This window comes from Bufo bufo, chromosome 10 (assembly GCF_905171765.1).
Source record: "Bufo bufo chromosome 10, aBufBuf1.1, whole genome shotgun sequence".
Classification (NCBI taxonomy): domain Eukaryota; kingdom Metazoa; phylum Chordata; class Amphibia; order Anura; family Bufonidae; genus Bufo; species Bufo bufo.
The window spans coordinates 1,152,508-1,174,760 of NC_053398.1; the positions used below are offsets into that span (position 1 = coordinate 1,152,508).

General features: G+C 43.9%; 1 protein-coding gene across 6 annotated transcripts in view; it reads right to left on the reverse strand.

The window, feature by feature from the left end:
* SBF2 (SET binding factor 2) overlaps nucleotides 1-22,253 on the reverse strand; it is a 293,682-nt gene that overhangs the window by 49,247 nt on the left and 222,182 nt on the right. For 4 of the 6 annotated variants that reach the window (XM_040410353.1, XM_040410352.1, XM_040410357.1 and 1 more), the window contains 10 exons: nucleotides 18,308-18,477; nucleotides 16,745-16,818; nucleotides 14,989-15,184; nucleotides 8,163-8,290; nucleotides 7,094-7,269; nucleotides 6,788-6,924; nucleotides 5,914-6,109; nucleotides 5,605-5,801; nucleotides 5,389-5,529; nucleotides 1,714-1,809 (listed from right to left, as the gene is read on the reverse strand). In XM_040410353.1, coding sequence (XP_040266287.1) covers nucleotides 1,714-1,809; nucleotides 5,389-5,529; nucleotides 5,605-5,801; nucleotides 5,914-6,109; nucleotides 6,788-6,924; nucleotides 7,094-7,269; nucleotides 8,163-8,290; nucleotides 14,989-15,184; nucleotides 16,745-16,818; nucleotides 18,308-18,477 — 1,511 coding nt within the window. The remainder of the gene's footprint in view (nucleotides 1-1,713; nucleotides 1,810-5,388; nucleotides 5,530-5,604; nucleotides 5,802-5,913; nucleotides 6,110-6,787; nucleotides 6,925-7,093; nucleotides 7,270-8,162; nucleotides 8,291-14,988; nucleotides 15,185-16,744; nucleotides 16,819-18,307; nucleotides 18,478-22,253) is intronic. The other 2 variants (XM_040410355.1, XM_040410354.1) reach the window with 1 other exon arrangement.

Below are 22,253 nucleotides of genomic sequence, written 5' to 3' on the forward strand. Positions count from 1 at the left end.
ATACAGGATGATACAGTAAGACACAGGAAGATACAGGATGATACAGGAAGATACAAGAAGACAAGAAGATACAGGATGATACAGGAAGATACAAGAAGACAGGAAGATACAAGAAGACAGGAAGATACAGGATGATACAGGAAGACACAGGAAGATATGAAAAGACAAAGTAAGACAAGATGATACAAGAAGATACAAGAAAGCAGTTTGTTTAAGTTTTTCCTTTTATGAAAATTCTGTGTTTCCTCTCCTTAAGTTTCCTAATTGTTGATTAAATATCGGGACACATTTATTAAGCTTTTCATACCACTTCCGTGGTGTAAAAAAGTTGCGAATTATGCCATGATATATTTGCACCATAATTTGCGACATCTCATTGTTCTCATCCGTTTTTAAAAGTGGCAAGAAAAGAGGGCCAAGTTTTCGGGAAGGGGCGTGGCCTCCATCACATTTACTATCATTTATGCCAGAAACTGGCTCAGCCTGCGTAGAATTAAAATACTGGCGCACTATATCCCATCTTCCAGTTGGGTGAGAATCAGAGTGGCCATGGGGTGGTGTCACCCAGCAATACACATGGGTATTGTTCTGGACAGTGAGACATTTCTGTGCCAATTCCAGGTCTTTGAAAACCTGGGTGCTACTCCATAAGGGTTCTGTAGTTGTGTCCATTGGTGGTTATCCTCCGGGATCTGTTTCTGTATGCTTTGAGAAGATGATGTCATCAGTTGGGATGTGCTGGAACGGACTGTTAGGTGTTAGAGGAAGATGTAAAACCAGAGAATGACACCCATAGGGCGAGACCCAGACGGTGAGCTCTGTCGCCCCCACCTCCATCCTGACAAGGTCATTACCCTCACTGCACTATGTCATCAAGGTCAGGGCATGCTGGGAGATGTAGTTTTACAAAGAATCTGGACTGTAGTGGGTACGATCTGGTTCTCTTTCAATGAACTTATAAGGGTCACTTTAGAACATTTCCCCCTACACTTCATAGTCCGTCCTGCCTGGGATTGTAAGGGATTTTCCTAAAAGCAGGAAACAGTATCAAAGATAATTGTTACTCACCTGTTAAATCCCTCGCCACTCCGGCACCACCCATGTGACTGCTGTGGCCAATCCCGGGCCTGATGCTTGCAGGACCACCGAGGCCAGCGGTCACAAGGATGATGTCATCGCTGCGGCAGCACAGGAGTGATGTGGGATCTAACTTGGTTTAATTTGAACCATTTGCTGCTCTCTTAGGCCTGTTCTTCCAGACAAACCCTTTAAATACTGCATTTTGAGGTGGCAAAAAATGGCCCTTATTTTGGCACCTGAATTTGGCCCAACTATGCTTTCCCTTGTGGATCTCCAGTGGTGGCCATACTGGTTGTCATTCAGCTTCTGCAGAAAAGGCAAAGACTAAGAAATAAGATATGAGGACAACTATTTTATGGGTAAATGCCCATTATCTGCCTACCTATTACCCACAACCGAGGCCTGCCTCAAGCTGGAGGACATGGCGCGTCCATTCAGACCAACGAATGTCGCATCTTGAGCATTCAGCTCCCTCTAAAGTTCATTAAGGGGGATCCCGGCAGCAGCTAATGGTACCAGGGGACCAAGGGGCTGTCCGGAGACTATGCCATGCATCAATGGACACGAGATTCTCCCTCTAAGGCGCAATCGCTGCGGTGTCACTCTGCAGCCATGGAGCTGGCACTTACTAACCTCCGCGGGTAAAGCTATTGGACGGACTGCCATCCAAGTGTCCTGGCACAACATGCTTAACCCCTCCGCTCATTCTGGAGCTCTTTCTGGCGCTGCCTACGGTTGGACAGACAAACAGACAATGAACAACAAAATGGAAAACAAACAAAAAAGGTTAAATGCAACACAGAACATGGGATGAGCAGGTTACACTGCGGCCACGTGGCGGTCCACGCCCCCCCATCACTGGATGGAGAATCATTAGGTGAGGTGAATAATGGATCAGGGCGCTGGATGTTAGGGAAGCCAAGCATGCACCATTCCCTCCGGCTCCCAGTGAGGAGGGGAGAGCTAAGTGGATTACGTTTTAAGACGGCGACTTTCCCAGTCACGAGTCTCAGCCTGCCACAAACCGGCGTTACCTTCCGGTGAACCCGACCCCATCACATGACCACTACAATGGAATAGGAGGAAACCATACAAAGAGACACAAGTGGATACCCCAAGTATGTCCAGGTAGGTAGGTGCGCCCTATAGATACATAGGGTTAGCCGAAAATGCTGCCACAATGACCATCCACGAGAGGGAGGTGAGCGCCAGGTCACAGGGCAAGAGCCCAACACCAGCAGCACCCAAGATACTGGGGGAGTGAAGGGCGCGGGATAATAGAGAGAGACCCTGAGCTTCAGGACCATTATAATAGTATCAATCTTATTACAGTCTAGCGGGATCTTCTACTTCTTCGGATGCAACATGGAGAATGGAGTTTGTTATTTGCAGATCTGTTCTCTAATAGTTCTTTTCTATTTCTGCTGAACATACACTATAATATTATATATAATATATAATATATATACATGGCTTATCCTGTACTGATCCTGAGTTACATCCTGTATTATACTCCAGAGCTGCACTCCCTATTCTGCTGGTGCAGTCACTGTGTACATACATTACTTATCCTGTACTGATCCTGAGTTACATCCTGTATTATACTCCAGAGCTGCACTCACTATTCTGCTGGTGCAGTCACTGTGTACATACATTACTTATCCTGTACTGATCCTGAGTTACATCCTGTATTATACTCCAGAGCTGTACTCACTATTCTGCTGGTGCAGTCACTGTGTACATACATTACTTATCCTGTACTGATCCTGAGTTACATCCTGTATTATACTCCAGAGCTGCACTCACTATTCTGCTGGTGCAGTCACTGTGTACATACATTACTTATCCTGTACTGATCCTGAGTTACATCCTGTATTATACTCCAGAGCTGCACTCACTATTCTGCTGGTGCAGTCACTGTGTACATACATTACTTATCCTGTACTGATCCTGAGTTACATCCTGTATTATACTCCAGAGCTGCACTCACTATTCTGCTGGTGCAGTCACTGTGTACATACATTACTTATCCTGTACTGATCCTGAGTTACATCCTGTATTATACTCCAGAGCTGTACTCACTATTCTGCTGGTGCAGTCACTGTGTACATACATTACTTATCCTGTACTGATCCTGAGTTACATCTTGTATTATACTCCAGAGCTGCACTCACTATTCTGCTGGTGCAGTCACTGTGTACATACATTACTTATCCTGTACTGATCCTGAGTTACATCCTGTATTATACTCCAGAGCTGCACTCACTATTCTGCTGGTGCAGTCACTGTGTACATACATTACTTATCCTGTACTGATCCTGAGTTACATCCTGTATTATACTCCAGAGCTGCACTCACTATTCTGCTGGTGCAGTCACTGTGTACATACATTACTTATCCTGTACTGATCCTGAGTTACATCCTGTATTATACCCCAGAGCTGCACTCACTATTCTGCTGGTGCAGTCACTGTGCACATACATTACTTATCCTGTACTCATCCTGAGTTACATCCTGTATTACACTCCAGAGCTGCACTCACTTTTCTGCTGGTGCAGTCACTGTGTACATACATTACTTATCCTGTACTGATCCTGAGTTATATCCTGTATTATACTCCAGAGCTGCACTCACTATTCTGCTGGTGCAGTCACTGTGCACATACATTACTTATCCTGTACTGATCCTGAGTTACCTCCTGTATTATACTCCAGAGCTGCACTCACTATTCTGCTGGTGCAGTCACTGTGTACATACATTACTTATCCTGTACTGATCCTAAGTTACATCCTGTATTATACTCCAGAGCTGCACTCACTGTTCTGCTGGTGCAGTCACTGTGTACATACATTACTTATCCTGTACTGATCCTGAGTTACATCCTGTATTATACCCCAGAGCTGCACTCACTATTCTGCTGGTGCAGTCACTGTGTACATACATTACTTATCCTGTACTGATCCTGAGTTACATGCTGTATTATACCCCAGAGCTGCACTCACTATTCTGCTGGTGCAGTCACTGTGTACATACATTACTTATCCTGTACTGATCCTGAGTTACATCCTGTATTATACTCCAGAGCTGCACTCACTATTCTGCTGGTGCAGTCACTCTATACATACATTACTTATCCTGTACTGATCCTGAGTTACATCCTGTATTATACTCCAGAGCTGCACTCACTATTCTGCTGTTGCAGTCACTGTGTACATACATTACTTATCCTGTACTGATCCTGAGTTACATCCTGTATTATACTCCGGAGCTGCACTCACTATTCTGCTGGTGCAGTCACTGTGTACATACATTACTTATCCTGCACTGATCCTGAGTTACATCCTGTATTATACTCCAGAGCTGCACTCACTATTCTGCTGGTGCAGTCACTGTGTACATACATTACTTATCCTGTACTGATCCTGAGTTACATCCTGTATTATACTCCAGAGCTGCACTCACTATTCTGCTGGTGCAGTCACTGTGTACATACATTACTTATCCTGTACTGGTCCTGAGTTACATCCTGTATTATACTCCAGAGCTGCACTCACTATTCTGCTGGTGCAGTCACTGTGTACATACATTACTTATCCTGTACTGATCCTGAGTTACATCCTGTATTATACTGCAGAGCTGCACTCACTATTCTGCTGGTGCAGTCACTCTATACATACATTACTTATCCTGTACTGATCCTGAGTTACATCCTGTATTATACTCCAGAGCTGCACTCACTATTCTGCTGGTGCAGTCACTCTATACATACATTACTTATCCTGTACTGATCCTGAGTTACATCCTGTATTATACTCCAGAGCTGCACTCACTATTCTGCTGGTGCAGTCACTGTGTACATACATTACTTATCCTGTACTGATCCTGAGTTACATCCTGTATTATACTCCAGAGCTGCACTCACTATTCTGCTGGTGCAGTCACTGTGTACATACATTACTTATCCTGTACTGATCCTGCGTTACATTCTGTATTATACTCCAGAGCTGCACTCACTATTCTGCTGGTGCAGTCACTGTGTACATACATTACTTATCCTGTACTGATCCTGAGTTACATCCTGTATTATACTCCAGAGCTGCACTCACTGTTCTGCTGGTGCAGTCACTGTGTACATACATTACTTATCCTGTACTGATCCTGAGTTACATCCTGTATTATACTCCAGAGCTGCACTCACTATTCTGCTGGTGCAGTCACTGTGTACATACATTACTTATCCTGTATTATACTCCAGAGCTGCACTCCCTATTCTGCAGAGCGGTTATTATTAACCCTCCCCTGTCTTACCTGGTGACAGGGCCAGTGTGGGCCGTACGGTGAGGGTGCCGCCGCCGTTCCCCTTGTAGTGGACAGAGATGGCGTTCAGCAGGGCCTGGAGGTACTTCTCCTGCTCGATGCTGCTGGACGACTCGAGGGAAGAGGCTGGAGCTGAGGGGACGACATGAAGTCACTGCCCTGTGCCGGACTATCAGACTGTCTGGATTATCGGAACCCATCACTCACCGGCTGGGTGTGTATTCTGGGATTTAAAGAGACCAACGACGGTTTTCCCGTGGAAGCCCCCGGAGCGGAGTAAAATGGCGTTTGTTTTGGAGTTTTTCCAGGAGACGACGGGCAGCCTGTTGTGGCGGTAACATCGGGCGACCCTCGTCAAGCTGCTGTCCTGAACCGACTGCGGCACGACCAGGAGCCCGGGGTAACTAAAGGAGCGGGCGAGAAGGTAGTCAGACTGTTCATAAGATCCGCCACCAGCAGGTGACCCTATCTGACTGGAGTTAAGGAGGGCTCGGTGTAACTAAGGGGGTCACCCACCTCCTGCACAGGGAGTGCATCCTGTTCATGGCGGTGACGCGGAAATGCTCCGACTTCAGCCGTGTGGAGCTGTTACTGATGGTGCCCAGTGCCAGGCGCTGGTAATCCCGGAAACAGGCGCGCTCCACCAGCTGCTCCATCGTTGACTTCTCCGTCGCTTTCAGCGTTGCGCTCGGCAGCTCGTTATCATCGGAAACTGTGGAGGAAGTGACAGCAGCCCGCAGTGTGACCAAAGACTAAGGAGAGGCGCCGGAGGACACACGGTAACAAACCCTCAGCTGTGAGAAGTATTAGGTCTCTACAGAAGGAGTCGTGTTTTCACAAGACCCTGATAAGCCAACAGGTGAGGGTCCCAGACATGGCTAGGCCTTTAACATATATGATGGAATACCCCTTTAATGAACGCTCTTATTCACTGACAACAAGCAGAGATCTCGGAAATGGTGATAAATGGAAATGCAAAGTCTATTAGAAAGCTGCAGAATTTTTCATTGCACAGGAATTAAGTTTGGTGTGAAGACGGGGTGAGCAGCTCTACAGCGCGCACAAGGCCTGGCTGGGATCTGTAGTGCAGCAGCCCCCAGAGGTCCAGTACTGATCGTTCCGGTCCCTTCAGTAGACGCCACATTTATGGCAGTCAGCGACAATCAATCCTAGCGATGACATCAGAGAGCCCGGGCCTGGCGTACCGGAGAGGGTGATGATGTCACCGGCTCCTCTGTCAGCGGAGAGACGGGCCCCAGGATGGGACCCATCACTGTCATTTGGAGCCAAAATTCCATAATGCGATCTTGGCAGGCGGCGAATGCACCGACAGCCGTTTTCTGTACGCAGCACTAGGACTAATTTAAAGGGAAAGAACCTAATTCTGTACCTGAGATGTCATCGTCCTCGTTTCGGCTCCCCCGTTCCTCTAATATTGTTCCAGTTTTCTTTTTGGCCACGTACGGGCGCCCAATGGTCATTTTTCCTGCCCGTTTCGCCCCTTTGACAATGGTTTTGGAGAGAGTCCTAAAAACAGAAGAAGAGACGAAAATACAAGGAATATCTGAGAGCACAAGGCTGGGAGAGGCCGAGAGGGCAGAAGGCTCTGGCCGACCTATGGCGCCCCCTGCAGGGAGTCCTCATGTAAGCACTACATTGCCCAGCATGCAGGCCGGTGGAGATCCGAGCGCCATACCTGAAGGAGGTGTTTTTTTCCTTTTGCTTTGGTAAGATGATGGGAGGAGCCGCCTGCCCCGCTGCAAAGGCGAAAGTGCTGAAGATGGACACCGGATAGCGGAACTTCATCAGCTGCTTCTTAAAGAGATCGACCATCTCAGGGCTGACCTCTTCATCGAAGGCCACCCTGATCAACTGGAGGGGAGCGGAGAGAGGAAATGAAGACCAGAGGAATCCGCGGGGCACATACTGAACGCACGTGTACATTATACTACAGTCACACCCAGAGCTGCAGTCACTTTCGTTTACCTTCTCAGTATCTGTATAAAGCATCCTACGGTCTATAGCAGTCTCACGACGTATCTCACAGCTGAGGGTTTGTTACAGTTGTATCCAGCCTACACAATCCTCTGGAATCCAGACTGATACATTGTATCAGGACATAAAAAAGGAGAGGGAGGTGCGTTCACCTGGCTGTGAATAATGGCGCTGGGAACATAGCGTAAAAACGATATCCAAAAGAAAGAGCAGAAATCCAGCTTGCAATACAAACGTGGCGGCTTTCATTGAATGGAAGTCCATGTCTACGCGTTTCGGGTCATGAAATCCTGATCCTTACTCATGACAAGGATAGACTCCACAGGCTCGGATTTCTATAGTGACCACAATCAACCATCGCCGCGCCTCCTTACACGATAAAATACGGAATGTTCTCATGTTTCAATGTCGCAATAAAAAACAACGTTACAAAAAGAGCCAATAGTGAAGAATCAGATCATGTCTGACAATTAATCCCTTTGGAATGCATGAACCCACACGAAAAATCCAAAAAGATTCCCTGTTCCTTATGGATTTTTCGTATGGGTTCATGCATTCCAAAGTCTCTCCTTGTCATGAGTAAGGATCCGTATTTCACGAATCGCGTAGACATGGACTTCCATTTTGATTGTACCAGGACAGGAGGGAGATTTGTGCTCCTAGAGAATTGCCTAAACTGGATCCCTGTAACAAACCCTCAGCTGTGTGAGCAGGACTAGACATAGCGGAGTATTACTGAGAAATGATGGGAGTGGTTGGTGTGCCGTTACCTGCAACGTGGCGGAGCGGATCTGCAGCCCCTCCTGCATGTTCTGCTGCAGATGGTTCTGGACGCTGATCTTCTTCTCCTTGGTGATGGAAGAGATGGGAACGCTGCGGATGACGTTCTGCTCCCCGACTGGAAGACACGGCGTAAAGACACGTCAAAGAGCGCCTCCGCCCTGAGGCAGCATACACAACACGCACCCCTCCATACATATCACCAGGCCGTGCACTGGCATGTGAGCACAGGGGGCAGTGTTATAGCAGTTATATCCCTGTACATAGGAGGCAGTATTATAGTAGTTATATCCCTGTACATAGGAGCAGTATTATAGTAGTTATATCCCTGTACATAGGAGGCAGTATTATAGTAGTTATATCCCTGTACATAGGAGCAGTATTATAGTAGTTATATTCTTGTACATAGGAGGCAGTATTATAGTAGTATATTCTTGTACATAGGAGCAGTATTATAGTAGTTATATTCTTGTATATAGGAGCAGTATTATAGTAGTTATATTCTTGTACATAGGAGGCAGTATTATAGTAGTTATATCCCTGTACATAGGAGGCAGTATTATAGTAGTTATATTCCTGTACATAGGAGGCAGGATTATAGTAGTTATATCCCTGTACATAGGAGCAGTATTATAGTAGTTATATCCTTGTACATAGGAGGCAGTATTATAGCAGTTATATTCTTGTACATAGGAGCAGTATTATAGCAGTTATATTCTTGTACATAGGGGCAGTATTATAGTAGTTATATTCTTGTACATAGGAGCAGTATTATAGTAGTTATATTCTTGTACATAGGAGCAGTATTATAGTAGTTATATTCTTGTACATAGGAGGCAGTATTATAGTAGTTATATTCTTGTACATAGGAGGCAGTATTATAGTAGTTATATTCTTGTACATAGGAGGCAGTATTATAGTAGTTATATTCTTGTACATAGGAGCAGTATTATAGTAGTTATATTCTTGTACATAGGAGCAGTATTATAGTAGTTATATCCCTGTACATAGGAGCAGTATTATAGTAGTTATATCCCTGTACATAGGAGGCAGTATTATAGTAGTTATATCCCTGTACATAGGAGCAGTATTATAGTAGTTATATTCTTGTACATAGGAGCAGTATTCTAGTAGTTATATTCTTGTATATAGGAGCAGTATTATAGTAGTTATATTCTTGTACATAGGAGGCAGTATTATAGTAGTTATATCCCTGTACATAGGAGTAGTATTATAGTAGTTACATTCTTGTACATAGGAGCAGTATTATAGTAGTTATATCCCTGTACATAGGAGCAGTATTATAGTAGTTATATCCCTGTACATAGGAGGCAGTATTATAGTAGTTATATCCCTGTACATAGGAGGCAGTATTATAGTAGTTATATCCCTGTACATAGGAGCAGTATTATAGTAGTTATATCCCTGTACATAGGAGGCAGTATTATAGCAGTTATATCCCTGTACATAGGAGCAGTATTATAGTAGTTATATCCCTGTACATAGGAGCAGTATTATAGTAGTTATATTCTTGTACATAGGAGCAGTATTATAGTAGTTATATTCTTGTACATAGGAGCAGTATTATAGTAGTTATATTCTTGTACATAGGAGGCAGTATTATAGTAGTTATATTCTTGTACATAGGAGCAGTATTATAGTAGTTATATTCTTGTACATAGGAGCAGTATTATAGTAGTTATATTCTTGTACATAGGAGCAGTATTATAGTAGTTGTATTCTTATATATAGGAGCAGTATTATAGTAGTTATATTCTTGTACATAGGAGCAGTATTATAGTAGTTATATCCCTGTACATAGGAGCAGTATTATAGTAGTTATATTCTTGTACATAGGGGGCAGTATTATAGTAGTTATATTCTTGTACATAGGAGCAGTATTATAGTAGTTATATTCTTGTACATAGGAGGCAGTATTATAGTAGTTATATTCCTGTACATAGGAGCAGTATTATAGTAGTTATATTCTTGTACATAGGAGCAGTATTATAGTAGTTATATTCTTGTACATAGGAGCAGTATTATAGTAGTTAGATCCCTGTACATAGGAGCAGTATTATAGTACTTATATTCCTGTACATAGGAGCAGTATTATAGTAGTTATATTCTTGTACATAGGAGCAGTATTATAGTAGTTATATTCTTGTACATAGGAGGCAGTATTATAGCAGTTATATTCTTGTACATAGGAGGCAGTATTATATTAGTTATATTCTTGTACATAGGAGCAGTATTATAGTAGTTGTATTCTTATATATAGGAGCAGTATTATAGTAGTTATATCCCTGTACATAGGAGCAGTATTATAGTAGTTATATTCTTGTACATAGGGGGCAGTATTATAGTAGTTATATTCTTGTACATAGGAGCAGTATTATAGTAGTTATAGTCTTGTACATAGGAGGCAGTATTATAGTAGTTATATTCTTGTACATAGGAGGCAGTATTATAGTAGTTATATTCTTGTACATAGGAGCAGTATTATAGTAGTTCTAGTCTTGTACATAGGAGGCAGTATTATAGTAGTTATATTCTTGTACATAGGAGGCAGTATTATAGTAGTTATATTCTTTTACATAGGAGCAGTATTATAGTAGTTATATTCTTGTACATAGGAGCAGTATTATAGTAGTTATATTCTTGTACATAGGGGGCAGTATTATAGTAGTTATATTCCTGTACATAGGAGGCAGTATTATAGTAGTTATATTCTTGTACATAGGAGCAGTATTATAGTAGTTATATTCTTGTACATAGGAGGCAGTATTATAGTAGTTATATTCTTGTACATAGGAGGCAGTATTATAGTAGTTATATTCTTGTACATAGGAGCAGTATTATAGTAGTTATAGTCTTGTACATAGGAGGCAGTATTATAGTAGTTATATTCTTGTACATAGGAGGCAGTATTATAGTAGTTATATTCTTGTACATAGGAGCAGTATTATAGTAGTTATAGTCTTGTACATAGGAGGCAGTATTATAGTAGTTATATTCTTGTACATAGGAGCAGTATTATAGTAGTTATATTCTTGTACATAGGAGGCAGTATTATAGTAGTTATATTCTTGTACATAGGAGCAGTATTATAGTAGTTATATTCTTGTACATAGGAGCAGTATTATAGTAGTTATATTCTTGTACATAGGAGCAGTATTATAGTAGTTATAGTCTTGTACATAGGAGCAGTATTATAGTAGTTATATTCTTGTACATAGGAGGCAGTATTATAGTAGTTATATTCTTGTACATAGGAGCAGTATTATAGTAGTTATATTCTTGTACATAGGAGGCAGTATTATAGTAGTTATATTCTGTGGGGGCAGTGATCATGATCATTTTGTAACACTTTAACCTCTTAAGGACACATGACGTACTGGTACGTCATGTGTTGTTCCGATCACTGCCGCCCGGCCGGCAGTGATCGGAACCCGGTGCCTGCTCAAATCATTGAGCAGGCACCTAGGCTAAATGCGCGGGGGGGTCCCGTGACCCCCCCATGTCGGCGATCGCGGCAAACCGCAGGTCAATTCAGACCTGCGGTTTGCTGCGATTTCTGCAGTTTCTGGTCCCCGCGGGGATCAGAAACTTTATATGCCTAAAATGATGTTTTATTAACCCCCCTTGCACCCCCGAATGATTTTATGGTGGCGGGAGGTGCAGGGGGAGGGTTGCGGGCGGTGCGGCAGGCGGGATCGCGATCCCCCGCCCGCCTCCCCTTGTATAATCGTTGGTTTCTAGTGGGTATACCAGGGTGCCAGCACATTGCTGGCACCCTGGTATAAACGGCTGACATCTGCGATGCGATGTCAGCCGTTTAACCCTTTCCATACAGCGGTCCGTACGGACCGCTGTATGGAAAAGGTTAACAGCGCAGGGAGCTCCCTCCCTCTCCCATCGGGGGGCTGCTGTGCCTTTGCAGCCCCCCGATGGGGAGGGAGAGAGCCCCCAGACAGCCCCCCTCAGCCCTGTACTTACCCTTCCCCGTCTGCGCAGTTCTGACCTGTACTGAGCAGACGGGGAAGGTTCCCATGGCAACAGGACGCCTCTCAGGCGTCCTGCTGTCCATGGTGCTGAACAGATCTGTGCTAAAAAGCATAGATCTGTTCAGTGTAAGTAAAATACAGTACAGTGCAATATATATTGTTCTGTACTGTATTATACAGACATCAGACCCACTGGATCTTCAAGAACCAAGTGGGTCTGGGTAAAAAAAAAAGTTAAAAAAAGTTAAAAAAGTAAAAATCAAAAAACACATTTATCACTGATTAAAAATGAAAAAAATAAAATTCCCTACACATGTTTGGTATCGCCGCGTCCGTAATGACCTGATCTATAAAACGGTCATGTTACTTTACCCGAACGGTGAACGGCATAAAAATAAAAAATAAAAAACTATGATGAAATTGAAATTTTGCCCACCTTACTTCCCAAAAAAGGTAATAAAAGTGATCAAAAAAGTCGCATGTACGCCAAAATAGTACCAATCAAACCGTCATCTCCTCCCGCAAAAATCATACCCTACCCAAGATAATCGCCCAAAAACTGAAAAAACTATGGCTCTTAGACTATGGAAACACTAAAACATGATTTTTTTTGTTTCAAAAATGAAATCATTGTGTAAAACTTACATAAATAAAAAAAAAGTATACATATTAGGTATCGCCGCGTCCGTATCGACCGGCTCTATAAAAATATCACATGATCTAACCCCTCAGATGACCACCGTAAAAAAAGCCATTTTTTGTCATCTTACGTCACAAAAAGTGTAATAGCAAGCAATCAAAAAGTCATATGCACCCCAAAATAGATGCCAATCAAACCGTCATCTCATCCCGCAAAAAATTAGACCCTACTTAAGATAATCGCCCAAAAACTGAAAAAACTATGGCTCTTAGACTATGGAGACACTAAAATATTTTTTTTGTTTTAACAATGAAATCATTGTGTAAAACTTACATAAATAAAAAAAATTGTATACATATTAGGTATCGTCGCGTCCGTGACAACCTGCTCTATAAAATTACCACATGATCTAACCTGTCAGATGAATGTTGTAAATAACAAAAAATAAAAACGTGCCAAAAAATCTATTTCTTGTTACCTTGCCGCACAAAAAGTGTAATATAGAGCAACCAAAAATCATATGTACCCTAAACTAGTACCAACAAAACTGCCACCCTATCCCGTAGTTTCTAAAATGGGGTCACTTTTCTGGAGTTTCTACTCTAGGGGTGCATCAGGGGGGCTTAAAATGGGACATGGTGTAAAAAAAAACTGTCCAGCAAAATCTGCCTTCCAAAAACCGTATGGCGTTCCTTTCCTTCTGTGCCCTGCCGTGTGCCCGTACAGCGGTTTACGACCACATATGGGGTGTTTCTGTAAACTACAGAATCAGGGCCATAAATAATGAGTTTTGTTTGGCTGTTAACCCTTGCTTTGTAACTGTAAAAAAAATATGGAAAATCTGCCAAAAAAGTGAAATTTTGAAATTGTATCTCTATTTTCCATTAAATCTTGTGCAACACCTAAAGGGTTAACAAAGTTTGTAAAATCAGTTTTGAATACCTTGAGGGGTGTAGTTTCTTAGATGGGGTCACTTTTATGGAGTTTCTACTCTAGGGGTGCATCAGGGGGGCTTCAAATGGGACATGGTGTCAAAAAAACAGTCCAGCAAAATCTGGCTTCCAAAAACCAAACGGCGCACCTTTCACTCTACGCCCCGCTGTGTGCCCGTACAGCAGTTTACGGCCACATATGGGGTGTTTCTGTAAACGGCAGAGTCAGGGCAATAAAGATACAGTCTGGTTTGGCTGTTAACCCTTGCTTTGTTAGTGGAAAAAATGGGTTAAAATGGAAAATTAGGCAAAAAAATGAAATTCTCAAATTTCATCGCCATTTGCCAATAACTCTTGTGCAACACCTAAAGGGTTAACGATGTATGTAAAATCAGTTTTGAATACCTTGAGGGGTGTAGTTTCTTAGATGGGGTCATTTTTGGGTGGTTTCTATTATGTAAGCCTCGCAAAGTGACTTCAGACCTGAACTGGTCCCTAAAAATTGAGTTTTTGTAAATTTCTGAAAAATTTCAAGATTTGCTTCTAAACTTCTAAGCCTTATAACATCCCCAAAAAATAAAATACACAATTTTTGGGGGTATTACTATGTATTACAGAAGTAGAGAAACTGAAACTTTGAAATTTGCAATTTTTTTTAATTTTTTGTTAAAATAGGTATTTTTTGGTGCAAAATAAATATTTTTTTTGACTTCATTTTACCAGTGTCATGAAGTACAATATGTGACGAAAAAACAATCTCAGAACGGCCGGGATAAGTCAAAGCGTTTTAAAGTTATCAGCACTTAAAGGGACTCTGGTCAGATTTGCAAAAAATGGCCTGGTCCTAAGGTGTAAAAAGGCTGTGTCCTTAAGGGGTTAAATATTGAAATTGCAGATATCGATTAGAGAAATATCGGAGAAGTGTCCCATTTCTGGCATTAGCGGAGCCCCCCGTCCTCTATTCCCCCATCAGTGCGCTCCGGGATGACTGCTGCTGCCCTTCTAATAGAAACGTACAATTTCAGCAATTAAAGCATATTACAAAAGTGGTCTTTATCGCTGCCCCTACACATTACAAACAAAAAAAAGGCAGTTACAATTTAAGCTTTTTTGTCAAAAGAACACTTGATGAATAAGTATGATGAAAGCGGAGCGATCATGTAGATGCGTTTACTTCGTGGTAAAACGCGGGGTAAGGGATTTTCACCAACAAGGGTTGAGCTCGGACTATAAATACCTAGGGGGTCATGAGGCGAGCCTTTGAAAATGATTCGATATGTCGTTAGAAACAGGGCGCCCTCTGCAGGCAGGATATGGGGTCCTCCGAGAACTCCGCCGGTGGCTTCCTCCCTTCCGTCTGGGTCCAGTAAGACTCGTAACGCTTCGCACACGAACTCCTCGCCCGGCAGTAAGGCTGGCCTCAGGATTTTCGGCTGTATTGTTAAGACATGATGATATAGCTGAAGTATTTCATGATCTGGACATCTGGAATTTTGATTAGCAATAAATGATAAAGTCCAGGGTTTAGGTGGGGTAATTGCAGTCTAATGGGGAAGGACTGCTATGGGGTCCGTGGCAGGAATGTGTCAGACCCCTGCGGGGTCATCAGACAGACAGACATAAATCAATGCGTTCTGTTTGTCGCCAGTGAACGTGTCAGGTCTGAACGGGGGAGAAACTCCATCACGAGAACAAATCTCTGCCTTCGTGCTAAAATATGAAAGGGGGATTTATTGGAGAAGTCTAGATTATCTCTTTTCCGGTACATTGTCGGAATTTTTCACATTGCACGCGCCACAACTTCCCCCCCAGAAAGATAAAAGCAAGGATGGAGAATATGGAGGCTGCCGGTGAGGGAAGCGTCATCTGCCCGCGGAGACACTTCACAAAACACATCCCCGCATCATAAAGATCAATAAAAAGCTTCCTCTTGGACTTTCTGTTTCAGTTCCTTACAATTTTCAAGATCTCTGCTTGCTGTCAGAGAATTTAAACATTCTTGTTTACACCCAGGCTGGAAACCTGTGCAGACCGGATTCTTCCAGTCTAAACAGCCGCCCCCGAGTGATACAATGTATCACTGCAGAGAGGTAACCAACTATCAGGACAGGGAGAGCTGTGAGGTCCGAACTGGATACAACTGTCACAGACCCTCAGCAGTTTGAAGCATTCCATTAGGAATTCATCATTCCCCCATATTCTGGTGTAAAAAAGTAGCAAAAATCGCATTTGTGGCTTTTTAAATGTCATTGTGCCTAAATCAAGGCAAAAGTGGCGATTCTACGCTGCGCTCGTCACGTTCCGGACAAGGTTGGGGAGGGGCCAGGAACTGCGGGATTGGCGAATTTATCTTCTTTTTTTGGGGTAAATGAAGACTGAAAACTATGGCAGCTTGGAGCCGATTTCCATCTAGGCGCATCCTCCGGTCCAGCGGGGGATATCTTAGACCGGCGCAAAAACATATCCCCTCCCCCTCAATGTCTACATAGAAACAAAAAGACTTCTATTCACTGACAAGAAAGAGAGTTTGAAAATGGAAAGGAACTGAAAGTTGTGGAATATTCTAATATCCAGCATTTACAGGAGGCAGAAGGGAGGCCGCGCTCCAGTAACGGACGCAGTCGCCCAGCGCCAGCAACGTTTCCACTGCTCAGTGCAGCCATTTTCAATTACCCAACATTTAAAGGGGTATTCCGGTTATGTTAAGTTATCCACAGGATGGCGGAGAACTAGCGGGGGTCTCACCGATCTGTGGACAGAGGATAGCCCTTCAATCTTCAGTTCCATAGGGGTTAGAGTTCTCTATTACGGAAGAGTTCCCTTTACCATAAAACCACCAGAAGATCCGCCATAGAGACCTTCTCTGCCGTACACATTACAGACATTGGCCAATAGTGGAAACACAGCACCCCCCCTGTCCACAGGCTGGATGAGGTACTGCATCTCCGCTCACACACAGAGCGAGGACGGCCATTGTGTCAGGATGGTCTCACCTTCTTGATTGGAGGCAGTCGTCTACTCTCCCGATGCACGGCCTCCAGCGCTTCAATGTGCATGGCGACAATACCTGGCGGAGACAAGAGGCAAGCGCGGTGAAGAGCGGCGGGACGGGGGGATCTGGATCATTATAGGAAATAGTGCTGCAAGTTTCTAACAGACTCTGCTTTTCACTTCATTCACCAATTTCAAGATCTCTGCTTGCTGTGTGGGAATGGGAAACGTTTGCTTAAATACTTCTTATATCAGACGATTTGGTAGAATAATATCCAACTGAGGCAACAGCCTGTCCCCTGCACTGACACACTGTAGCAAACGGTCAGGACGGGAGGGAGATTTAGGTCACAGGTGATGCCCACAACAGACGTTCAGTCTCTGGGAATACCCAACAATGGCTAGATTCACTGACAGCAAGAAGAGATCCTGAAAAAACTAATAATTGTGGACGTTTTCATGCATTAAGCCTAAAAAACCAAAAGCCTGTTAAAGGTATCTGATCAGTGGGGTCCGACACCCGGGACCCCCGCCGGTGCTCGCAGTATGGCCACGGCTTCTCCGAGGCCGGTGACATCACGTTCATCGGTCACATGACCTAGGAGCAGCTCAGCCCCATAGAAGTGACGCTGATCGCGGGGGTCCCGGGTGTCAGACCCCCACCCATCAGATACTGAGGACAGGAAGGTCTGAACCTCATGTCAGGATCGTGGAAACCCCCCATGAATGACCCCCTTTTGGAAACTACACCCTCACGGAATCCAGTAAGCGGTGCGCGGAGCACTTTGACCCCACAGGCTTTTTACAGAATTTAGAAATATTTGGCTGTGAGAATGAAGAATGTCATTTCCTCCAGTGAGATCTTGGATTAGGGTTAACCGGAGGCAAAGCGCGAATACGACCGCGCCCTGTGGACACGCACTGCTGGGGGGGGGGGGGGGGGCAGCGCACATTGGGCTGGACCATGTCGGTACTGAGCAGTCTCTGGGACCGCCCCTCTGACATTTTTTCCAGATGAGATGCCGTTTTCACTGGTGCACACTTTGTGACCTCTTGGTATTACGCTTTTTGTAGGGCTGCTTTGGCGCTGGTTTTACACCTGATGGGGAGGGTCATGTGACATTGTTATAGAGGCCTTCGTTACAGATGCAGCGATATCCAATACCTAATTACGGGAAAAGTGCTTTTTTTCTGGAAAATTTTATTTATTTTTATTACGTAAAACACCTTTTTTCACTTTATTTTTGTCCCACTATGGGACTTCCGCTTTTGGGGTTCCTGTATTGTAATGCACCGACATTGTGCCTACGAGGCTGGGTCTCACAGGCTTCCGTAGCAGAGACCCCATGGGGACAGAGAGGAATCCCCCTTCCTCCGCAAACCTCATACATGCCATGGTCAGTGTTGACCACAGCATACAAGGAGTTAATTCGCTGGCACTGCTGTATTCACCGATGCCCGCGTAGCGGCCCGACCAGAGCAGCGCACATACACGGCGCTGCCCAGGAAGGGGAAAGGGGGGCCGATGATAATGCGGCTTCTCCATCTGTGCGTCTGCGCTGTACCTGGGATCATGCAGTGCAGGCTCTTGATGTGCTCCTGGGTCACTCCGCTCTCCGTGCAGACCTTGTCAATAAACCGCGTGATGAACCGGACCACGGAATTGGCGATATCATTCTCAGAGTCCTCGAAACCACTCTCTGTGTCATAGCTCTCCGCTACACTGCCAGCAATGCTGTGGAGACAGACAGACACAGATTAATGGTGCAGAATAATGAGTGCAGCTCTGGAGTATAATACAGGATGAGTAATGTGTGTACACAGTGACTGCACCAGCAGAATAGTGAGTGCAGCTCTGGAGTATAATACAGGGTGGAACTCAGGATCAGTACAGGATAAGTAATGTATGTACACAGTGACTGCACCAGCAGAATAGTGAGTGCAGCTCCGGAGTATAATACAGGATGTAACTCAGGATCAGTACAGGATAAGTAATGTATGTACACAGTGACTTCACCAGCAGAATAGTGAGTGCAGCTCTGGAGTATAATACAGGATGTAACTCAGGATCAGCACAGGATAAGTAATGTATGTACACAGTGACTGCACCAGCAGAATAGTGAGTGCAGCTCTGGAGTATAGTACAGGATGTAACTCAGGATCAGTACAGGATAAGTAATGTATGTACACCGTGACTGCACCAGCAGAATAGTGAGTGCAGCTCTGGAGTATAATACAGGATGTAACTCAGGATCAGTACAGGATAAGTAATGTATGTACACAGTGACTGCACCAGCAGAATAGTGAGTGCAGCTCTGGAGTATAATACAGGATGGAACTCAGGATCAGTACAGGATAAGTAATGTATGTACACAGTGACTGCACCAGCAGAATAGTGAGTGCAGCTCCGGAGTATAATGCAGGATGTAACTCAGGATCAGTACAGGATAAGTAATGTATGTACACAGTGACTGCACCAGCAGAATAGTGAGTGCAGCTCTGGAGTATAATACAGGATGTAAATCAGGATCAGTACAGGACAAGTAATGTATGTACACAGTGACTGCACCAGCAGAATAGTGAGTGCAGCTCTGGAGTATAATACAGGATGTAACTCAGGATCAGCACAGGATAAGTAATGTATGTACACAGTGACTGCACCAGCAGAATAGTGAGTGCAGCTCTGGAGTATAATACAGGATGTAACTCAGGATCAGCACAGGATAAGTAATGTATGTACACAGTGACTGCACCAGCAGAATAGTGAGTGCAGCTCTGGAGTATAATACAGGATGTAACTCAGGATCAGTATAGGATAAGTAATGTATGTACACAGTGACTGCACCAGCAGAATAGTGAGTGCAGCTCTGGGGTATAATACAGGATGTAACTCAGGATCAGTGCAGGATAAGTAATGTATGTACACAGTGACTGCACCAGCAGAATAGTGAGTGCAGCTCTGGAGTATAATACAGGATGTAACTCAGGATCAGTACAGGATAAGTGATGTATGTACACAGTGACTGCACCAGCAGAATAGTGAGTGCAGCTCTGGAGTGTAATACAGGATGTAACTCAGGATCAGTACAGGATAAGTAATGTATGTACACAGTGACTGCACCAGCAGAATAGTGAGTGCAGCTCTGGAGTATAATACAGGATGTAACTCAGGATCAGTACAGGATAAGTAATGTATGTACACAGTGACTGCACCAGCAGAATAGTGAGTGCAGCTCTGGAGTATAATACAGGATGTAACTCAGGATCAGTACAGGATAAGTAATGTATGTACACAGTGACTGCACCAGCAGAATAGTGAGTGCAGCTCTGGAGTATAATACAGGATGTAACTCAGGATCAGTACAGGATAAGTAATGTATGTACACAGTGACTGCACCAGCAGAATAGTGAGTGCAGCTCTGGAGTATAATACAGTATGTAACTCAGGATCAGTACAGGATAAGTAATGTATGTACACAGTGACTGCACCAGCAGAATAGTGAGTGCAGCTCTGGGGTATAATACAGGATGTAACTCAGGATCAGTACAGGATAAGTAATGTATGTGCACAGTGACTGCACCAGCAGAATAGTGAGTGCAGCTCTGGAGTATAATACAGTATGTAACTCAGGATCAGTACAGGATAAGTAATGTATGTACACAGTGACTGCACCAGCAGAATAGTGAGTGCAGCTCTGGGGTATAATACAGGATGTAACTCAGGATCAGTACAGGATAAGTAATGTATGTACACAGTGACTGCACCTGCAGAATAGTGAGTGCAGCTCTGGAGTATAACACAGGATGTAACTCAGGATCAGTACAGGATAAGTAATGTATGTACACAGTGACTGCACCAGCAGAATAGTGAGTGCAGCTCTGGAGTATAATACAGTATGTAACTCAGGATCAGTACAGGATAAGTAATGTATGTACACAGTGACTGCACCAGCAGAATAGTGAGTGCAGCTCTGGGGTATAATACAGGATGTAACTCAGGATCAGTACAGGATAAGTAATGTATGTGCACAGTGACTGCACCAGCAGAATAGTGAGTGCAGCTCTGGAGTATAATACAGTATGTAACTCAGGATCAGTACAGGATAAGTAATGTATGTACACAGTGACTGCACCAGCAGAATAGTGAGTGCAGCTCTGGGGTATAATACAGGATGTAACTCAGGATCAGTACAGGATAAGTAATGTATGTACACAGTGACTGCACCAGCAGAATAGTGAGTGCAGCTCTGGGGTATAATACAGGATGTAACTCAGGATCAGTACAGGATAAGTAATGTATGTACACAGTGACTGCACCAGCAGAATAGTGAGTGCAGCTCTGGAGTATAATACAGTATGTACCTCAGGATTAGTACAGGATAAGTAATGTATGTACACAGTGACTGCACCAGCAGAATAGTGAGTGCAGCTCTGGGGTATAATACAGGATGTAACTCAGGATCAGTACAGGATAAGTAATGTATGTACACAGTGACTGCACCAGCAGAATAGTGAGCGCAGCTCTGGAGTATAATACAGGATGTAACTCAGGATCAGTACAGGATAAGTAATGTATGTGCACAGTGACTCCACCAGCAGAATAGTGAGTGCAGCTCTGGAGTATAATACAGGATGTAACTCAGGATCAGTACAGGATAAGTAATGTATGTGCACAGTGACTGCACCAGCAGAATAGTGAGTGCAGCTCTGGAGTATAATACAGTATGTAACTCAGGATCAGTACAGGATAAGTAATGTATGTACACAGTGACTGCACCAGCAGAATAGTGAGTGCAGCTCTGGAGTATACTGCAGGATGTAACTCAGGATCAGTACAGGATAAGTAATGTATGTACACAGTGACTGCACCAGCAGAATAGTGAGTGCAGCTCTGGGGTATAATACAGGATGTAACTCAGGATCAGTACAGGATAAGTAATGTATGTACACAGTGACTGCACCAGCAGAATAGTGAGCGCAGCTCTGGAGTATAATACAGGATGTAACTCAGGATCAGTACAGGATAAGTAATGTATGTGCACAGTGACTGCACCAGCAGAATAGTGAGTGCAGCTCTGGAGTATAATACAGTATGTACCTCAGGATTAGTACAGGATAAGTAATGTATGTACACAGTGACTGCACCAGCAGAATAGTGAGTGCAGCTCTGGAGTATAATACAGGATGTAACTCAGGATCAGTACAGGATAAGTAATGTATGTACACAGTGACTGCAGGAGCAGAATAGTGAGTGCAGCTCTGGAGTATAATACAGGATGTACCTCAGGATTAGTACAGGATAAGTAATGTATGTACACAGTGACTGCACCAGCAGAATAGTGAGTGCAGCTCTGGAGTATAATACAGGATGTACCTCAGGATTAGTACAGGATACCCGCTCGGCTCTATGGACGTGTGAATGGACCCTAACTGACATCCACTGGTGTGGGGGGAGGGGGGCTACTATCAAATACACTAACGGGCACATCTATTAGGCCTGGCCTTTTAGAC